Source organism: Amyelois transitella, chromosome 15 (genome assembly GCF_032362555.1).
Source record: "Amyelois transitella isolate CPQ chromosome 15, ilAmyTran1.1, whole genome shotgun sequence".
In the NCBI taxonomy this organism is placed as follows: Eukaryota; Metazoa; Arthropoda; class Insecta; order Lepidoptera; family Pyralidae; genus Amyelois; species Amyelois transitella.
In genome coordinates this window covers 1,847,914-1,868,548 of record NC_083518.1, presented here as the reverse complement: position 1 = coordinate 1,868,548, position 20,635 = coordinate 1,847,914, and the positions used below count along the sequence as shown (strand labels likewise).

Genomic DNA, 20,635 nt, shown 5'->3' with positions numbered 1-20,635 from the left:
TGTGTATGTATATATGAGTTTAGATTATATAGAAAATTTGGATTAAATTTTCCAAGTGTAGGTAAGTATTTTATTTAGTTACGCGTTGTTTTGTGGCTACCGAAAATATCAGTTTTTCTCGGAATGGCGCGCGTTGTAATGAAAAATTGATAATTTCCGGTGCAGGATTTTTCGAGAAATATTGTTGTTCTTCTACAAAAAAAGTAAAGAATGTAAGTAAAATATGATGTCTTCTTTGTCCATGTTATTTTGTTGGTTATAAAATGAAATGTACCTACATGATGACAGTATTTACTTCTAATCTAGATTAAATAAGTTTTCATTTTGAAATTTTTGAATATCTTATGATTTTCAGAAATTAAATATTATTATAATCCCACGTCGCATACCTATCTATACAGAAATCGGAATAATGTAAAAGAATGACTACTTAGGGGCTAAATAAGTTTCAGACTTTATCATCAACGATTATTAAAAAAAAAAAAACAATCAGAAAGTCAATCTAATAAAATAATATTAAATTTCGCCACGACCGAGAATCGAACCCGGAATCCCATGTGACACCGACGACCATGATCTCTCTAATCTATAACCACTATTAGCTGCAAAAACAGTGCCTTAAAAAATTCTTCAACTAATCCCAGTAACGTTTATCCGAACGTTTAAAGTCGAACAAAACGTCTATATCGAACAGCTAACTCGATTTTGAAGATCCAACAATTCGACAGCGCACAACTCACCCAGCGAAAACGGACGCCTTAAAACTGAAAAAGCACAGGATCCGACAAAACATTTTCTTATTTCCAATTGTAGAATTCATTTGAGGGTAGAGACAAAGGGGGGGCTCGCGGGGCGCGGGGGGGTCCTGGCTAACTTCGTTACGTATCCATTTGATGGGATTGCAATGCCTCGGGGGCCGCCCCTCCCGCGCGCCCCTCTAACCCCGCAACTCGTATTTTTATATCGAAATTTCCTCTCGAAGGGACGTCTTCGCGTTTACATTCTTATGTAGCGTCGTGTAAACGTTAATAGCTAACACACACATACGACGTTCTTTATATATACATATATATATATATGTACATGCAACGCCTACGCGCATTTCACAAGCTTTTAACCGTAGTAGGTATTTACGTAATATTGTTTCGTAGAACCTTTCATTTTCTCGGAACATTGTCACATGCTCTTGGCAGAAAGAGTAATTGTTTGTCAGATGTGTCCGTGAATAAAACATCACTTGTAAGGTTGCTGAGCGTGTGTGTGATGTTACTTTGTGTCGCGGATTATGAAATACTTGTGAGAGTATCGTGATAAATCTAGCTAATGTTACTCATTTGCCCTGTGATTATTCTTAGATCGATTTTGATTTGATCTTCTGTAAATTAAAATCATTCTCAATTTTTTTAATAGCTTATTGAGTGTTTAAACACATAGTAACATATTTTTTTTTTCTAGTTTTAATCAGGATTGCATAATAATAATAACATTTAATTTTTAAGTATATTTTGAGGTTTTTTTATATACATAAGTTAACTAATAGGTTAGGTACTAAAATACGTCAGCAAGCAAAAATAGGCAGCATTAACCTTTTAGAAAGACATTTATGGACTTTAGTGTGCTAACTTTTACACTTTTCTTTGTTCCTCCTAGACATAGCCGCATGTTCCCTTGAATTAGTCAAGGATATGTCTAGAAGAATTTTAAAATTGAAATAGCTTTGTCAATATAAGAATATATTCATATATCTATTCTATGAACATAAAGAAAAAAAAATTAAATTAAATTTGATGACGGTCCTAGTATTACGCATTACAAAAATGGTAAAAAATTGGTTATTATGGGGAAATTGATCCTTACGATTCAGAGATAGAACTGCATGTGTATCTTATAAAAACTGACAAAATTAAAATTAAAAAAAAAAACTTAGAAGAGTCTGTTTCCACGGAACAACATTACCCGTCACTTAAAAAAAGGAGCAAAAAGTTGTTCCGTATAAATATTTAAAGCGACATTAGCTCTTGGGGCAAATCAATATTGGCGCCAGGGGATTCCGATTTTAAAACTGAGATCTCTATCTGGCAAGCACTTCGTATTCATACGGGTGAAAGGGACAGATGGCTTTAATTCAATAGCCCCGGGCTCGCTCCAAATTGTATTATCCAACTTATCCGCGAATTCGCGCATCATTGATATTTCGCCAATTCACCGTGTTGTGTCGCGACTTGTGACTGCGGGTGTTCTTTTACGTCGATGTATTTCTGAGTCATGATAGAGAGTGGTATTTTTTATTATGTTGTAAGATAATTTGAACGTTGAAAGCCGACGACCTTAAAGAGAATGTGTGGATGACAAAGGAAGTTGGAGAGTAAGAGACAAGTGGCAAGAAGTAGTCTCTGCTTAACCCAGCCAGAAAAAAAGTGTGTGACCCGCCTCGGCTTCGCACGGGAAAGCATTTAAGTATATACCTGCCTTAATAAACCCTATTTCCAACTTTTAAGACAGGAACAAAATTCGTTCAAAATGTTTTTGAGATCAACGCATACATACAGACAGAGAAAATACGGGGACTGTACTTTGTAGTGATAGTCAAATGATATAGTCAGTTAATTCTTAAAAATTGTGACTATTATATAATACTTGCTGTTCCGGCAAACGTTGTTTTTCCATATAAGGAAATGTTGAGTAATTTCTAGTTAACAAAAAAAAATGTTAAGGGTCAACCCTTATCGCTAAGTGGTAGATGTTGGCCGATTCTCAGACCTACTCAATATGCACAAAATTTCATGAAAATCGGTCAAGCCGTTTCGGAGGAGTACGGAGAAAAACATTGTGACACGAGAATTTTATATGTAAGATTTATAGTCTCTATGAGTAAAAATTGTAAATTCGTGGCGCTGCTGTCGTAGCAGCTACGACGCGACTCGTAGACAATGCAGTGGAAGCGCGATGTTCTGGCTCACGTAGCGTCGTAGCCGTCGTAGACCCGCTACGAGGCTACGCGCTACGTGTGTTGCATACTTTTCAATGTGAACATTTCTAAGAGAAAAGGTAACTTACAAATCTTTTGATGTATTGTTAAAAGTACTGAAAAAACAACTGCATTTTAAGTCCGGTATCGAACGATTTCTACGCATATTCAGAATATAACATAATGTTCTATTTTAAATTTGATTTAGAAGAGTTTTTATTCAAAACGTTTACAAAACACCTCTCAGTCAAGATAACCTTGAATTCCATAATATGTGTGTTTTTATATATTTGGAGAAGCTCACATTGTGATCCGGCCGTAGATGATATTCGGCCTTATACAAATGACAAACAAAAATATAAATATAATATATAAATATTTTAGACAGATTACACAGATTGAGTAAGCCTCGAAGTAAGTTCGAAACTTGTGTTACGAGATACTAACTCAACGATACTATATTTTATTATAAATACTTATATATCCAGGCCAATTATAGAAAGTTCGTTTCTCATCATGGCCTGGCCGGGATTCGAACCCGGGACTTCCGGTGTCACAGACAAGCACACTGCCGCTGCTCCACTGAGGCCGACAAAAAAGTTAGGTTAGTATAAAAATAGCCTGAATTGCTCTGAGAAAAGGATGGTACGGTCGTGCCCCTTTTTTGTGCTCGACTTGGAGGGGACACTGCCGTGCCCCCAGATATGTACGGGATTTCTTATACGGGATAAAACTTATAAACTAACCTGTATCCTCGCCTCGTTGAGTTTGGTGGTCCTCGCCAATTCTTCTCTACAGTAAATATCTGGGTAGTGCGATTTGGCGAAAGCCGCTTCTAATTCTGCTAATTGTTCCTGATGGAGAAATAATACTTTAATACATTCAAAATACAACAAAATTATAAGAATAAGGGAGTGTTGTAATGTGAAAAAGTAATAATAGAAAGGAAGAGAAGAAGAATGTTTGCTGAAAATGAAAGAAAATATAGCTAAGGTAAAATCTTATCTTAACTTTATTATAAATGCGAAAGTGAGTATATTTGTTTGTTTGTTACCTCTTCATCTTGAGGGTTATCTTCAGAATTAATCTTCTTGAAATATCACGTATGTATAATTAGGAGTCTGGAGAAGGACATAGGGTACCTTTCATCTCGGTAACAACTTTAGTTCCCGTGGGATTTGCGAATAACCTGTGTTCTTCTGTATGCTAATTTTGGTCACTATTTGTAGATAGCGTTAAAAAAATACGGGCGAAACTGCGGGTAAAAGTTAGTTTCTAAAGAACATTTTACAGTAACAAGTTCCAATCTGTTTTCTATCAAGCTTCTTTTTAACTTTCCACCAAACTATGAAGTTATCCAGGTGAAAGTCATACCGTCTCCTCTGCGCAGGCGTTGGACGACGAGACGGTGGTTGGATATGCCCATTGCTTGTAAAGCATCCAAGGTTTGAGGTAGGCTGAAGGTTTACAACGATCCAGTATTTGTATCCAACTCCACCGAGAACTCTACTGAGTGCCGTGTGGTTCACGGCACCAATACAAAAAAGAATAGGACCACTCCATCTCTTTTCCATGGATGTCGTAAAAGGCGACTAAAGGCCTACCCCTTACAAACATGGGATTCTTTTTTAAGCGACGCGCTAGCAACCTAATTACTAATTGAATCTCAATTCTGTCATTAAGCCAAATAGCTGAATGTGGCCATTCAGTCTTTTCCAAGACTGTCGGCTCTGTCTACCCCGCAAGGGATATACCGTGACCATATGTATGTATGTATGTATGTCAAGAGTACCCAAAACCGACAAGATTGCATGAAGACAGTAATGAATGAATACCGTGACGATATGTATGTATGTATGTCTACCTGAGTGAATGTCGTTCTGTGCCTCCTCCGCGCAGGCGTGGGGCAGGAGGCAGTGGTGGGGGTGTGCCCCGCGTGTTGGGGACCCAGGGCTGGAGACAGGGCTGAGGTACCTGATGACGTGTTGTTCCCACCAGGCTCCGGTTTTAACTTTTTGAAAGCGCCTTCCGCTGTAATACAAGGGTGATGTTAGATTTTTTTGAAGTGAAGTTTTTATTGAAGTTTTAAAGATTTTTTTTTTAACTGAAGTACGATTTATGACGTGCTGTACGTGATGCCGTGTGGTTCCCGGCACCAATAAAAAAAATTATAGGACCACTCCAATCTCGTTCCCATGGATGTCGTAAAAGGCGACTAAGGGATAGGCTTATAAACTTGGGATTATTGAGGAATAGGCTTATAAATTCTTTTAGGCGATGGGCTAGCAACCTGTCATTATTTGAATTTTAATTCCATCATAAAGCCAAACAGCTGAACGTGGCCTATCAGTCTTTTTAAGACTGTTGGCTCTGACTACCCCGCAAGGGATATAGACGTGATTATATGTATGTATATAATGTATGTACGATTTATGACGTTCCAATTTTATATGATGATGAGACTAAGTCCATGATTCAATTATTTTTATTTAAAATCGACTCATCCGTATCTAAATTACTGATCATTATTTTAATTTTATTAAGGTACCTAAACTAAAGCCAAACAACTGAACGTGGCCGATCAGTCTTTTCAAGACTGTTGGCTCTGTCTGCCCCGCAAGAGATATAGACGTGATTATATCTATAGTTAGCATTATAAGCTAGCCTTAATATTTAAAATTAAGACTTATTATTACATATTTATATACGAGTATTATTACATATCATGTTTTGTGTTATTTTATCTGTTAACCAGAATAACAAATTTTTAATGGAGTCATCACTCATTGCGTGCTGTGTGGTTTCTGGCACTTTAAAATAAAACCACTCTATATCTTTCCCATGGATGTCGTTAAAGGCGACTTAGGATAGGTTTATAAACTTTAGATTTCTCTAGTAGGCGATGGGCTAGCAACCTGTTATTAGTTGAATCTCAATTCCATCACAAAGAAATACAGCTGAACGTGGTTTTTCAGTATTTTCGAGACTATTGGGTCTGTCTACCCCGCAAGGGATATAGACGTGACCATAGAAATATATGTTTTATGAGTTAATATCATAAGGATAATAAGTATGATTTTGGCTTTAAATAATATTATATCAATTGTTAACTATAAGAAAAAGTACAAAAAGGTAGAAATATATATATTTTTCTTATGGTGCAATAAGGAGTTTATCTATCTATCTATCTACAAAATCAATTCAAATAATGAACAAGGATGTAAAAATAAATAGATGCGGCATCCGATCTCTCTCGCGTGCTGCACTTCAACTCAAAGAACATCGTATTTGCATGGCGACGTGCAGTGACCTAGCGGAGGTCAAGTTCGGTTGGAGATTGTAATTGCTTAACTAACGCTGTTACACCTCGCAAAGGACGACGGGAATGACTGTCGATTGTCGAGATGTGACTTGGTTTCGACAGGTTTCTCGTCCAAATGATGAGTTTTGTTATGAAAACTTTTCATAGAAATTGATACAATTTTATCATCTTTTACGTTTCATTTCCATCGTTCTACTTGAAATAATTTTCTTAGCCTATGTAAACAGAAAAATCTTGATTAATGAGAAATGATAACGTATACCATTTCATTGTGTTAGGTATTTATATCTTTCTTACCTTATCTTACTTTATCTTTTTTTCTTACTTATAACTTTTGAATGTGTCTAAGTGGTCTATGTCTATCAAAGTGGTAATGTTTGACCTATATTTAATTATATTTGAACAAAATTTCATAAACATTGTTCTAGCGGTTTAGTCATGAAAGCGTACATAACAGACAGAACAGTATACTTAAGGTCGCGTTTATTGGCAGAATAAATAAAAACAAAAATAAATATAAAAACAAAACGCAGGAAATCCGTGGATGCCTAAAACGGCTCATTGGATGCGGCATTCGATTTTGCTAATCTCGTCCACTTAGCAGGCAAAGAAGGCCACAGTTCAGTCGTTTGTAGTTTTGTCATTAACGCTGTTATGACTTAATGATTGGCCGAGTTTTCAATTGTAACCTGTCTATATTGATATCTCATTTAGGAGTAGGTTAAGTTTGAAAGTTTCTAAAAATTGGATATTTGGATCGATTTCGGTTTAGAATGAAAGTATTTAAATAATCTAAATAAAAATTAAATATATTTCATTTTAATGGAAACACGTCCACTTAGAGGTAAAGATGGCCATCTTATTTGCATAGCGGCGACACGACCTCTGCCGGGTCAAGTTCAGTTGGTTCGTTATTGTGTAGCTGACGCTGTTATAACTAATGACTGGCCGTTTTCAGCTGTAACTGTCTATAGTGCCATCGATAGCCGAGTTTTCACCTGCAACCTATCTAAATAAATAAAAAATACATTTATTTCAGCCAACAAAAATCCATATACAATTTCTAAAGAAACATGGATATCTCATTGGGGTGTAGGCTAAGTTTGAAAGTCTGATATTTGCATAGGTTCCGGTATGGAATCAAAGTATTTCGGACAAGTTTGTACTAAAATAAGATATGTTAAGCTATTTAAAAATTAAATACAGCTTGAAACAAAACATTAATAAAAAACTACACGTAATTCTGAATCATCATTGGATGCGGCATTCCATTTCACTAATACGTCCACTTAGAGGTAAAGAAGGCCAGGCCTTATTTGCATAGCGGAGGCGCAAGCCCCGGCGGGTCAAGTTCATCTGGTTGTAGGTAATTGCGTAGCTAACGCTGTTATAACTAATGACTTGACTGGCCGAGTTTTCAGCTGTGACTGTCTGTAGAAACAGGCCATCGATATCTTCTTAAGTATTTTAAGTATAAAAAGTATTTTTAGTGTAGTTTTTGGAAGTCAATTCCGTAAATAAAGTGCCGTGTGGTTCCCGGCACTTATATTAAAAAAGAAATGGACCACTCCATCTCTTTTCTATGGATGTCGTAAAAGGAAGCTAAGGGATAAACTTATAAACTTGGGATTCGTCTTATAGGCGATAGGCTAGTAACCTGTCTCTATTTAAATATCAATTATATCATTAAGCCTTACAGCTAAATGTGGCCGGTCAGGCTCTCAAGACTGCTGGCTCTGTCTACCCCGTAAGGGATATAGACGTGATTATATGAATGAATTTCATAAATATATACTTTTCCTTTGAGGGCAAATAAGAAATCAAACGTAACGCCTGCGGCTCCCCTAGAAAAATATCCCGTTAATTTTCTTACCTGTGAGAATTCTTCTCTTCTGTCTACCCCGCAAAGGTTAAAGACGTGATTATATGTATGTGTGTATGTATTCTTATCTTAATGCATTCCTAGGCCACATAAGAAACATACTTGCTAAATGTCGACTCTCTTGAAACAGAGGTTTAGGCTCTGGTATGTTAGTCAATCAGTCAATAACTTCTTTTATATTTTTCACCCACTTAATATAAATCTGAATAACATTATACTATTCCGATTTCTATGCAGCCACTGGATAATTGAGTTTGTCTCGTCGCGTCAATGTCAAACTTTTTCAGCTCGACTTTTTGATTCCAATAGAATTTTTAATATAATAAAATATCCGGCAATCCTTTTCGAAGGCATCAGGTACTTCAGGTCATTAGTGCTGATATCACATAACCCTAATAACATTCCTTAATTATCCAACTCTTTAATTCTACATCAGAGGGTTAAAAATCTCAAATCTCTGAATATTGGCCGAATAATCAGTTTACTTTTGGTTTCTCCCATCGCGAATGACGAGGGAATTTGAGGGGTTTTAAAAGCGAGTCCCGGCCAAGTTTTCACGCATTCTCTTTGACGGCGTTTACAGCTACTTACCAATTAACATGGAGCTAAGTGTTTGGGTCCACGGTAAACGGGCCTTTTAATGCTTAAAAGGTTGTATTTTTTAGTCGCCGCCGCGTTTTTAGCCGCTTTGATGGAGTATATATCGGTTTGGCCTTTTTACCTGACATTTTTTATGTGATTACGCCATTAGAGATGGAATTTTTAAACGCTTTCATAGTTTATGGGATGGGAGAGAGGTTGTGATTGGTTTCGGCGGAGTTTAGAAAAAACCATCGTTCACGAATGTGTTTATGACGCAGTTTATGAAATTTTATGTGCTTCTTAAATATGCAATTAATATTATGTATAAAATCGCGTGTTTTTCCCGAAAGAGTAGGCAAAGATTGCACTTCCTTATGTCAAGGTACCTTTATCTAAATTATGTTAGTATATCCTACTAATATTATAAATGTGAAAGTTTGTGAGTATGTCAGTATGGATGTTTGTTACTCTTTCACGCAAAAACTACTAAACCGATTACAATGAAATTTGGCATGTAGGTTGCTGAAGAACCAGAATAACATATATGCCACTTTTTATCCCGGAGTTCCCGCGGGATTGATTCCACGCGGAAGAAGTCGCGGGCGGCCTCTAGTCTACACTAATATTATAAAGAGGAAAACTTTGTTTGTTTGTTTGTTTGGTTGTAATGAATAGGCTCAAAAACTACTGGACCGATTTTAAAAAATCTTTCACCATTCGAAAGCTACATTATCCACGAGTAACATAGACTATATTTTACTTTGGAAAAAAATAGGGTTCCGTAATATATTTGGATTTTTCGGACACAAACTGAAAAAAATCAACCAAAATGTTACTTATTTTGCGTACGCTGCCTAAACTACAAAAGATAGAACCATAAAATGTTTTAATTAATTGTAGATCGTATAAATATCTACGTCGAGTGAGGCACAACAACCACATTTTTATTTAAAAATCTTGAATTTTTTTTGGTCTACATTTAAACGCGTTTTTTTACTCATGCTATTAATCCTTATTAAAATAAATAATTTCATCAATAAGTCCAGTTTATGTAGATAATATTTGGTCTTTGAATGATTAAAATTGGACGTTTGGTTTTGAAGTTGTGATGAAATTAAAATATGTATTACGATTTCTGCTGCACGGCCCGGGACTGCAGGCAGAAGTGACATTGTTGCCGGGAGCAAGACTTAGCCGCTTTGCGGGCGGTCCTTTAGTTAGTTCTAATAGAGATATATTTAGTATCGGCTGTGTATCCGTGCGAAGCCGGGGCGGGTCGCTAGTCTTAAATATTTCAAAATATCGGTCTAAAGTACATAATATTCAACATAGAGTCTGCATGAAAAATACATTAACTTAGCGATTGATGATTTTCTTAACAGTTTAACATAAGTTATTCTGCGCTTTTGAATAAATTTAATGAAAATCAGCACAAATATTTATGACTCTGATATGTAAGGTGATAACCACAACACATCATCACCAACAATAGAATCACTCTTACGTCCATAAGTCAAAATCCAGTCAACACTAACATTTGCGCAGGGCGTGAGGACAACGTGTCATTTAGGGGGTCTAATCCCCTAATTACGACGATTGACATAAAAGCGCCATCTGTGGCCGAAAAGGTGTCGGGTGACGCCATTGTGAAAATCGACGCGAGGGATTGTTTCTTCTGTTGTAACAATGAAATTGTTTTTTTTTTTAAATGTAAATAAATATATCAAAGTGCTTTTCTTTATGATTTAATTGAATGTGGATATTACGAGTATAGTATGTCGTCAAACGTCTTCGAATGGTGTTGGACGCGAACCTGAGGTGGCACATGCAGTTCTCGACAAAAAAGTTAAAACATTAGGATTAAAATTCAACTTAGGTAGACTAAAGAAGCTAAATATGACCTTTCAGTATTTGTCTATGTGTTCTCCATACGGTATGATTGTTTGTATGTTTGAAAGTTAATACTTTTAATTAATATAGTTATTATTTAAACAATTATAAAATTCGTAATTAAAATGCAAAAAGAAGGGATCATTTTGCGTTACTATTTTTTTATTTATTCTTTCACGCAGCCGCAGCAAAGAGGGATTCCTCAGCCGAATTTTCAATTATTTCAGCGATTGATCTTAAATACGATTATAATACAGATATCCCCAGTTGGCCCACCTCGGGAGGGCCCAGGCCCCCCGGCAGAGCACATATGTCGCGACCCTAATAGTTTGAGCTGCACAAATGCCGCAAGCTTTGTCGGTATGCTTGTCTTATCCGTACATCTATTAGTACCTTTAAGTGAAAATAAATTGGCAAAGATATTTTATTTAAACATTTTTTATTTCTTCTGAGGGATTGCGCCTAAAAAGGAACGAAAGTTAAAGCCACAATGTTTACAGATTTTGTTGAAGTTCACATAAACATACTGAATCGAGTATATCCATGTACTTTATCCCTAACAGGGTAGTCAGAGCTAATAGTCTCAAAACATACGAATGCCACGTTCAACTATAGTGACTCAAAAACTTAATAAAAAATTTGATGCGAGAATCACTGAATTAAATTCGATGCAAGTTTCACAGTCATGTAGTCGAAAGGTTAGCTTAAAATTTTTTTAACATAAGATATCAGGAAAATTAATTAAAAATGTCTTAAAAACTCACCATTAACCCTCATAAAGTCATAACCCATTCCAACAGTGCCATGTTGAGTACCGGCCGATCTAGTGCGTAATTACAATAGGCTTAGCGGATCACTGGGGTACGGATTCGAGTCCCGGCGGGGGTCCACTCCATTATGTCGAGAGGTGCTTAACTACAGATTTGTAATGCGCATATTGCACTTTGATTTGACACATTTTTTTTTATTTAGTTGAAGTTTGTGTGTTTCAATTTGAATTGTTTAACTATCGTAATTATTTTACGAAATTTTATGATCGAAATTGTTTTTTTATTTTTTTTATTTATAACAGTATTTTGTTTTTGTTAGTTTTTCTCATATCATCATTCTACTAGAGTTAATACCGGTGCCTTTACTTCTCTGAAGAGGAGCCTGAATCCTGGATTGGGTAAGTCAGGTTTCTACACGAAGCTACTCCCGCCTGACTTCCGCAACCTTTGCAGGGGAACTAAACCTATTTTGAGTTATGGTAAAATAAAAAGTGTCCATAATATGTTGGTTTAGCACCATGTTTTCCCTCACGGTAAAAGCTTAAGACCACTGAGTTTAAGAGACTACATTCAACATAAAAAAAAACGAATGACCATCAACTTTAACATGACAGCACAGTAAAAGCGAACATTTAACAGCTTCCTTGCTATTCACACATAACTGTTAGTAATCACACATTTAGCACAAATTTTTATAAAAAAAATTAAATAAAGGGGTGTACACACCGCACAGGTGGCAACACACGCGACTGCCACGCGTCCAAAGAAAAAAGCCAACATTTAGTATAGTCAACCTTATCATACGTGTATTATGGTTTAATTTTGTTTTTGTGTAGTGTTTTTATGTTTTGTTGAATGAAATGTTAGCAGCTGTCAAATGAATTGTTAACGCGCGAACGGTTATAGTGAAGGTATTTGAATTGGTTATAGTAAGTTGATTTTATTTTTATGAATGAGCCGTTCGGATGAAGTGTCTTTTAAGTAGGTAGTCGTAAAGTATTTGATTTCATACATATACCTTATCATATTTTTTTCTCTTACTATAACTCCTAATTAGCTTACATTCGAAAATATATAAGTTGATAGCACCTTTTCTATAGATGTCGGATCTTTAATGTATAACAATATCAATTAGTATTTAAGTTGCGATATAGTTTACGGTCTAGGCAACTAACTCTTAAGTTTCGTAACTGAATTAAGAACTCGGTCAGTTAATTAAATTTATCGATTATTATTATGTAACTGAATCGATGTATCGTTACTTAAAGATAAACTGTGTTTTCTGGCATTTTAGAAGACGACCACAGGATTTAACCCATGAATGTCGTAAAAGACGACTTAGGGAAAGGCTAATAAACTTGGGATTCTTCTTATAGGCGATGGGTTAGCAGTCTATCACTATTTGAATTTCAATTCTATCATTAAGCTAAACAGCCGTGGCCGAGCTGAACGTGGCCTTTCTGTCTTCTCAAAAATGTTGGGACTGGCTACTCCGCAAGGGATATAGTCGTGACTATATGTATGTAGGTTCATATCAGTAAGCAGTGACATATTTCCATTTGCCACTATGCCTGTATAATTATTTTCCTATAGGTATCAGTGTTTTCACGCGAGCTTGTCAGTTTAGGGTTTTCACTAGAACCAGAATGTCCCTAATTGGATCAAGGTACTTACGTTGTCAAGACCTTTCCCTTCCGAAAAAAAAAAGAATAAAGCAAATTTAGATTTTGGCAGTTGCCACTAAATTCTTAATTATATTCTAACGGATACATCAGTAGATTGTTAATTAACTACTTTCTAATTTGTCTAATTGAAACCAGCGGTCTTGTGATAATTACAATGTTAGTAAGTGTCTCCGTTTTGTATCAATTAGTAGTGTTTGAAGAATTGTTTTTGAAACATGTCGGCCCGGATATTTACAGTGATATTTTTTATAATTGGTAAGTATTAACTAAAATATTATTAACAGAACAAAATTTATGTTTGTAATACTAATCAAATCTAAGTTTAGGATTGTACAATATTTGTAGAGAACAAAAAGGAGTGAATAAGTAATAAGTAAAATGTTTCCAACGAGGTTAAATTCATATGAATGTATAAATAAATAAATAAATAAATATATACGGGTCAAATTACACAGATTGAGTTAGCCTCGAAGTAAGTTCGAGACTTGTGTTACGAGATACTAACTCAACGATACTATATTTTATAATATATTTATATAATAAATACTTATATAGATAAACATCCAAGACCCAGGCCAATCAGAAAAAGTTCTTTTCTCATCATGCCCTGGCCGGGATTCGAACCCGGGACCCCCGGTGTCACAGACAAGCGTATTACCGCTGCGCCACAGAGGCCGTCAATGTATGAACTTTCATTCTGTCATTTTTACCTCATTTCGCTAATTTTTTTGTACGATGAATAAATAGTTACCTGCAAAATTAAAAACTATTTTTTTCAGGCCAATTCCTATTTGCTTTTGGACAAGGTCTGCTGGGAACTTTTGAAAATATATTGGGCATAGATGTAGTACCTCATAATGCCAATCAGGGTCAACAATCATCTGTTTATGCTAATAATGTTAATAACTTCCCAGCACGTAACAACTTCCAAGGAAATAATCAAAATGTATATAACAGAAACCCATTAAATACAGGAAATCATTTACCGAATCTCAATCATGGTATAAATAATAATAACCGTATTTCAAATATAAGACCTGCAACAAATTTATTGAATCTCGGTGAAAATAAAAATGTACAAAGCGACATTTTCAAAAAAGTCAATCAAGGTAATTATGAAGATGATGACGTGAAATTAGCAGCACAAAAATTTCCAGGACTTCAATAACTTTTGGATAAATTGAAGGAAATGAATAAACAGAAAGAAATGGAAAAGGAACAAAATGATCGAACTACTACTGACGCTACGATTGTTAAAGATGACAAAAATAATAACAATGGTACTCATGAAACAAAGGAAAAAGAAAAAGTTAAGCTGAGAGCATTGACAAGAAATAAATTTTATTTTCAAGTATTGCCAGTTGTACCTGACTGAGAAGAATGTTTCAGCAATGGAGACTGTGTTCTATGAAGATTGATTTGTGTTATAATGTTGAAGGGATCGTCTTATATGTTTAGTACATTATTTAAATGTGTATCAATAAAGATGACATTTGTAGAATAGACAAAGGGCTCAAAAATTATATGATAAATTTATTTTGTTATTGATGAATAAAAGGAATGTTTTTATACTATGATTTCATGCTGAATAAATTGAACAAGAGTAACAATGTTATGTATGTAGAATCTATGGAATTATGAAGCCACTTGGACAAAAATAAAAAATATTCTCCGTTATAGACATGTGAAGAAAGGTTTCTTTTATAAAAGGTCTTTCTATATGGGTTTTGTGTTGTCAAATCATTAATACAGTAACATAAATCAGTTAACAGTTAACTTTAGTTTTACTTAATTATGGTGAACAAATTAATATCGGTGTAAGAACTTATCAGGAAATCTGTAATTTTTTGCTACGGCCCAGGTTTATAAAAGTGGAGCCGCGTGTCTAAAGCATTTTATAACATTTATCATTGACCAAGCTTCTCGTCAACAGAAAAAAATTGTTCTTATTCAAGATGACAGAGTACCAAAGTCACACTCAGCAGCTAGTATTCATCACGGCGCATACTATCCGGAATATGGGTGTAGGATAATTATAATTCCAATTAGAGTAATATTGCAAACAGTCGGCCCCGGGCTGATGTCATGAATACGAATTTCAAAGACCGATATTGGATTCTATTTAAAGGTCAGTAAGAGTGCCTTTAAAACGCCAGAAGTATGCAGAAATTGTGGCAAGATGTGATAAGATGTAGGCTCCGCATACCCCTTCGAGAAAGAGGTGTGATTTTTTTTCTATATAAAATTTTTTGCGAAGATGATTCCCTGCATTCTCTTCTTGATGTAAATATTTTATGTTACTTGGAAATCAACACAATTTTAATTCCATCACTAAGTCTTTAAGCCAAAAGTGGGCTTTCAGTCTTCAAGGTTGTTAGCTCTGCCTACCCTGCAAAGGATACATACGTGATTATATGATCTATGTATGTAATTGGAAATGTGATGTTAAATTTGATCTCCCTAGTACATAACGGAAAGTTGCAGAATCAAAGAGGCAGATTGCGGGCAAAACCGCACCGAGCAGCTAGTATCCTTCATCACGTCCCACACTATCCGGGATGTGTGGAGTAATTACAATTCCAATTAGAGTAATATTGCAAACAATAGGCCCCGGGCAAACGTCATGAATACGAAATGCCGCTAACGACCGCCTACAGCCCCGCGGAGTGCACGCTGAATTTTCAAGCGGTTTTGGTGCCAAAGTCTGTAAACAGGGTTCTCAACACTCAATCATTCATATAGTCACGTCTATATCCCTTGCGGGCTAGACAGAGCCAACAGTCAAGATGAGACTGATGACTGAGGCCACGTTCAGCTGTTCAGCTTTGATAGAATTGAGATTCAAATAGTGACAGGTTACTAGCCCATCGCCTATAATATGAATCCCAAGTTTATAAGCCTATTCCTTAGTCGCTTACGACATCCATGGGAAATCAGATGGAGAGGTTCCATTCTTTTTTATATTGGTGCCGGGTACCACACGGCAACAGGGTTCTACTTGTACATAACATGTTTGTATGAGTAGAGCTCAAGAGTATATTAAACCGACAATTTGCATGAAGAGAGATATGAATGTGAATGAAACAAAATTATTTTACAAGCATCGTGGCAAGTGCAAAGTTGTGGTTTCTGCCTATCCTTCTGGAAAAGAGGAGGTAGTTTTTATATGAATTTATGTAGATGGCATGTCATACTATTGTATATGCTGTATAGAGTCATAGGTTTCTAGAACCGGTCAAGTATTTTCATCAAAACTTATCAGAAAAAAGGTCCCCACAAAGGTGAGAATGCCGAATAGAGATAATTTATGATATTCTAAATGTTGTCCAAAACTTTGCAAACATTTTATCTCAAGCATGTTCGAAGGTATACCTTGAAACCTCCGTTTTTGTCCCAATAACTTTCAGTTAAAGTCCAGGTCAATAGTGTTCTCAATTGAATTACTAAACCCTAAAGCTTACACGAAAAAAGTGATGAATGTGGACGAGAGGAATATGCAGAGATTTTGGCAAATGGAAAGACGTAATGTCGGTTTACCTATTCGAGTTAGAGGTATCAATTTGAAACTGATTTTCAAAAAGTGCTAAGAACTATCTTTACAAAAAGGCAATAGAGAATCTGTCCATTCGTTTTTCTGCTAGAACGCCACAGACGTACACTTTTTGCAAAACAAAATATTTCCACAGTCTGTGATGCAGTTATATATGTGGGTACATATATATTCTGTAGAATAAAGGCGCGTGCACACCATCATCACGTATTCTGAACAGCAACAATGCTGTTACGTGACGAGAGGCAGGGTTGAACTGCGCATGCCCAGGTTTTCAGTACAAATCATGGATATTACAGAACCCCAATGCAGTAGGGCGCTGAACATTTGTTGTAAATTAAAGATGCAAGACTGTTGTGAGGCAGTGGTCGAGCGGTTAGGGTGCTCGAATAAAAGCGCAGGGAGTCACAGGTTCAAATCAAATCCCGGCCGTGTAATGCCAGAAAATCCTTTCTGAGTTATGGCAGTTGGATCGTTTGCTAACCGATGTTCTAAGGGTGAGGAAAAACATGGTGATTAGATCTGCACATTAAGACAACTGAATGTGTAACCATGGTTCAATATATTTTTCACTGTATGGTTGCAGAGGTCAGATGGAAGTTACTTCTTGTCATCGAGAGAACGGAGTTGTTGCACTAGGTGAAACTGATAAGTCCTTTAGTCGTCTTTTATGTCATTCACGGGAAAGACGTGGAACGGTATTATTCGACTTTGCCGCGAACTGAAATGGAGCTGTGCCCTACCGCTGCACGTCTTTTTTCCTTGCGGGTTACACATAGCCAACAGTCTTGAAAAGAAAAAAGAGGCCACTTTCAGCTTTTTGGCATGATTATAGAATTTATTAATTTGAATGATGATTACATAAAAGTTTAAATAAATAAATAAACAGATCAGATTAAATGAAGATCGGAGTGTAGGTAGATCTTACATGCAAAAGCTACCGAGTTGGATTCTTAAGACATGCCATGTGTTAATGACGTTTTTTAAGGTGTATTTATGAACGATGACTCCTTTTTACACTGGCTAATATGTCCAACCTTTCCAGGATATGTCAGTTTTGTCGTAAGGATCCCAGCAATTTGGATATAATCATACATAATTCCCATGGATGTCGTAAAAACCGACAATTCCCTCTACAACTTGACAAATTCTTGGTAACCTCAGTTCTGGGTTTGTCGATTGATCATCAAGATGAAACAATTCGATATAAAAACTTTATTATTGGACATACATACATGCATACATATAATCACGTCTATATCCCTTGCGGGGTAGACAGAGCAAACAGTCTTGTTAGGACTGATAGGCCACGTTCAGCTATTTGGCTTTAAGATAGAATTGAGATTCAAATAGTGACAGGTTGCTAGCCCATCGCCTTAAGAAGAATCCCAAGTTTATAAGCCTACCCCTTAGTCGCCTTTTACGACATCCATGGGAAGAGATGGAGTGGTCCTATTCTTTTTTCTATTGGTGCCGGGAACCACACGGCACTTTTTTTAATGGACAATAAACATAATGTCACAGGTGTTAGTGATACTTTATTAGAGCTCTTTCCAAATTGTACATCATGCCAGGTTTATAAATTAATGTACATAAAGGAAAAAAATAAGAATAGCACTTAAACTAAAGAGAAATTTAGTACAAGGGCACTAATTATTTCTAGTGAAATTTCATTCCTCTACCAGTTCCTAGTACGTACCCTCTATTTCAAAAGGACACATCATTAAGTCAATAAATGACAATAATTCTCCTTTGTTCTCTAAAGTGAAGCAGACATTGGGTTTAAGATAAGTTTTTCAAGTCACAAAAGGAAAATTAAACAAAGTCGATCAAGTTATAACAGCTAAGATAGTTACATATATACATACAGTCACGTCTACATCCCTTGTGGCGAAGATAGAACCAACAGTCTTGAAGAGACTGATAGACTACGTTCAGCTGTTTGGCTTTATGATAGAATTCAATTCAAGAAGTGACAGGTCGCCTTTTACGACATCCATGAGAAAGAGATGGAGTGGATTCATTTTTCTTTTGGTGTCGGGAACCACACGGCAAGATAGTTACGTTTAATAAAAAGGGTACATTTGCGCTACTAACCGTGTTATTACTCGTAATAGAGTTGTGACTTATCTAGGTTGGGATACATATTTTCAATTTTAGGTGAGCTGATTATAAAAAGAATATACCTAGCCATAGAACAACTAAGGAGTTTACACCTCTTTACATTTCAGTACCAACAAAAACTCAAAAACGAGAATCTGGTGTATCGTTATATTTCCTTCTACACATTATCTCAACTATAAGTCTGTTGCTCTAATACCAATTGAGTGAAAAAATAAATACATACCTGAATGATCCTGTAAGGAGCGGCTCAGAGGCGGCGCTGGCGGCGTCGCTGCGTGGTCTCCACCGTACAGTCCTCCGAACTCCTCAGCAGAAGACGACGACGCATTGCTACACTTCCTGCCTTTGTCCGGCGTGTATTTGCTCTCTGCCCCGGACGGCAGAAACTTCGCATCCGACTGATGCTCGTCTAACAACCCCGGGACCCCTAGTAAGCCCCCGACTAAGTTCGGCCTTAACTCTTCCATGATTTTGGAGCCCTGCCCACACCCTCCTCCGCCGGTGAAGTTTAGTTGTCGGCTGAAGAAAGCCGGGAAGATGTTGAACTGCTGCGGGTCCGGCAGCGCCGCTAGAGGCGGCGCGGGCGGCTCAGCGGCCCCCGCGCACGCCGCCGCCTTGAACTCCACCGTGCTGTGGCCGGCGCGACTGCTCAGCGAACAGCGCTCTCCCGCGCTTCGCAGCTCGTGCTCGCTCTCGTCGGAACGGCCCCGACGCTCACTGACTAACCACATTATAGTGACGCGCCGCGACCGTCCACGCCGCCCCGCGCGCTAATTGTTCGCGACTGCGCGACGAGATATCACGACGCCGCCCTCGCGAGCGACAGGAACGGGTGCTCCCACATCCACATAATCGATGTAAAATCTTTATAGGGATGCTGCGTCCCGTTTCGGCTGGGGAGCGAAACGGGAGGGGCGGGGCTTCGGGAGGCGGTGGAGGAGACTAGCGCGCCGATTGGTCCGCTCGAGTTGGGGTTGATGCGCTTCGGGCCAGATACGGTTTTCTTTGTTTTATTGTCCCCATGACTCCGCGTCGATCTTGCGCTTAAAGTTTATGCATTGCACCATGTTTTGTTTCACAAAACACAAATCATGTATGAAGTTCTTGAGGTAGAAAGACGAACAGGGATAGGTGGAGGTTTGTTGCGTTCATGTGTTCGGTGTCCTCGTGACGTTGTGGTGTTATAATGATAGATTTAAAATTGACAAGTGAAGTTAGATAATACTGGTTTAAATGCGGCAAGATAGGAGAAGTGTTATTTATCTTAAGTGTTCAAATACATTAGCTTCATAGTTTTTCATTACGAACTTATTACAAATTTTGTTTCATATCACAATTAAGTATTTTTATAGTAAAAATTGCATTATTTTTATAGTACTACGATGAATCACGGTCACCACTACGAGAATAAAGTTGGTGCTTATTTTTTCCGATAAAATATAGGCATATTTTGTACCCAATCGATATAGAACTTATAGGTAAAACACATCTTTGTGTCAACAAAAAAAAATATGAGTAGGTCCCGGAATGCTAGACTTAGGGCCGAAATAGATGTCAAGATAAATACATACATACATATAGTCACGTCTATATCCCTTGTGGGATAGACAGAGCCAACAGAAAAGAGTCTAGATAAATAATACAAAATAAACAAAAATTGTTGAAGTATTTCATTTACCAAAATTGTGTTACGAACACCATACACAATTTCATGGTGTAATAGTATCATAAAAATAGGTCCAGTTTACAAACAAAGAAAAAAATATAAAGTTTGCGCTTCATAATATTAGTATGGAAGTATACTTCATATATACACAGACATACACATATATATTACAGAGCTTTAAATGGCAATACTCAAA

The 20,635-nt window shown here is 36.8% G+C and overlaps 1 protein-coding gene across 1 annotated transcript in view; it reads right to left on the bottom strand.

The window, feature by feature from the left end:
• The window catches only part of LOC106141171 (homeobox protein unc-42), a 29,990-nt gene extending 10,486 nt beyond the window's left edge, over positions 1 to 19,504 (bottom strand). Inside the window, exons 1-3 of the mRNA XM_060948317.1 lie at positions 18,997 to 19,504; positions 4,833 to 4,999; positions 3,715 to 3,822 (exon numbers count right to left, since the gene is read on the bottom strand). Of these exons, the coding sequence (XP_060804300.1) occupies positions 3,715 to 3,822; positions 4,833 to 4,999; positions 18,997 to 19,504 (783 nt within the window). The remainder of the gene's footprint in view (positions 1 to 3,714; positions 3,823 to 4,832; positions 5,000 to 18,996) is intronic.
• Positions 19,505 to 20,635: the final 1,131 nt, after the last annotated feature.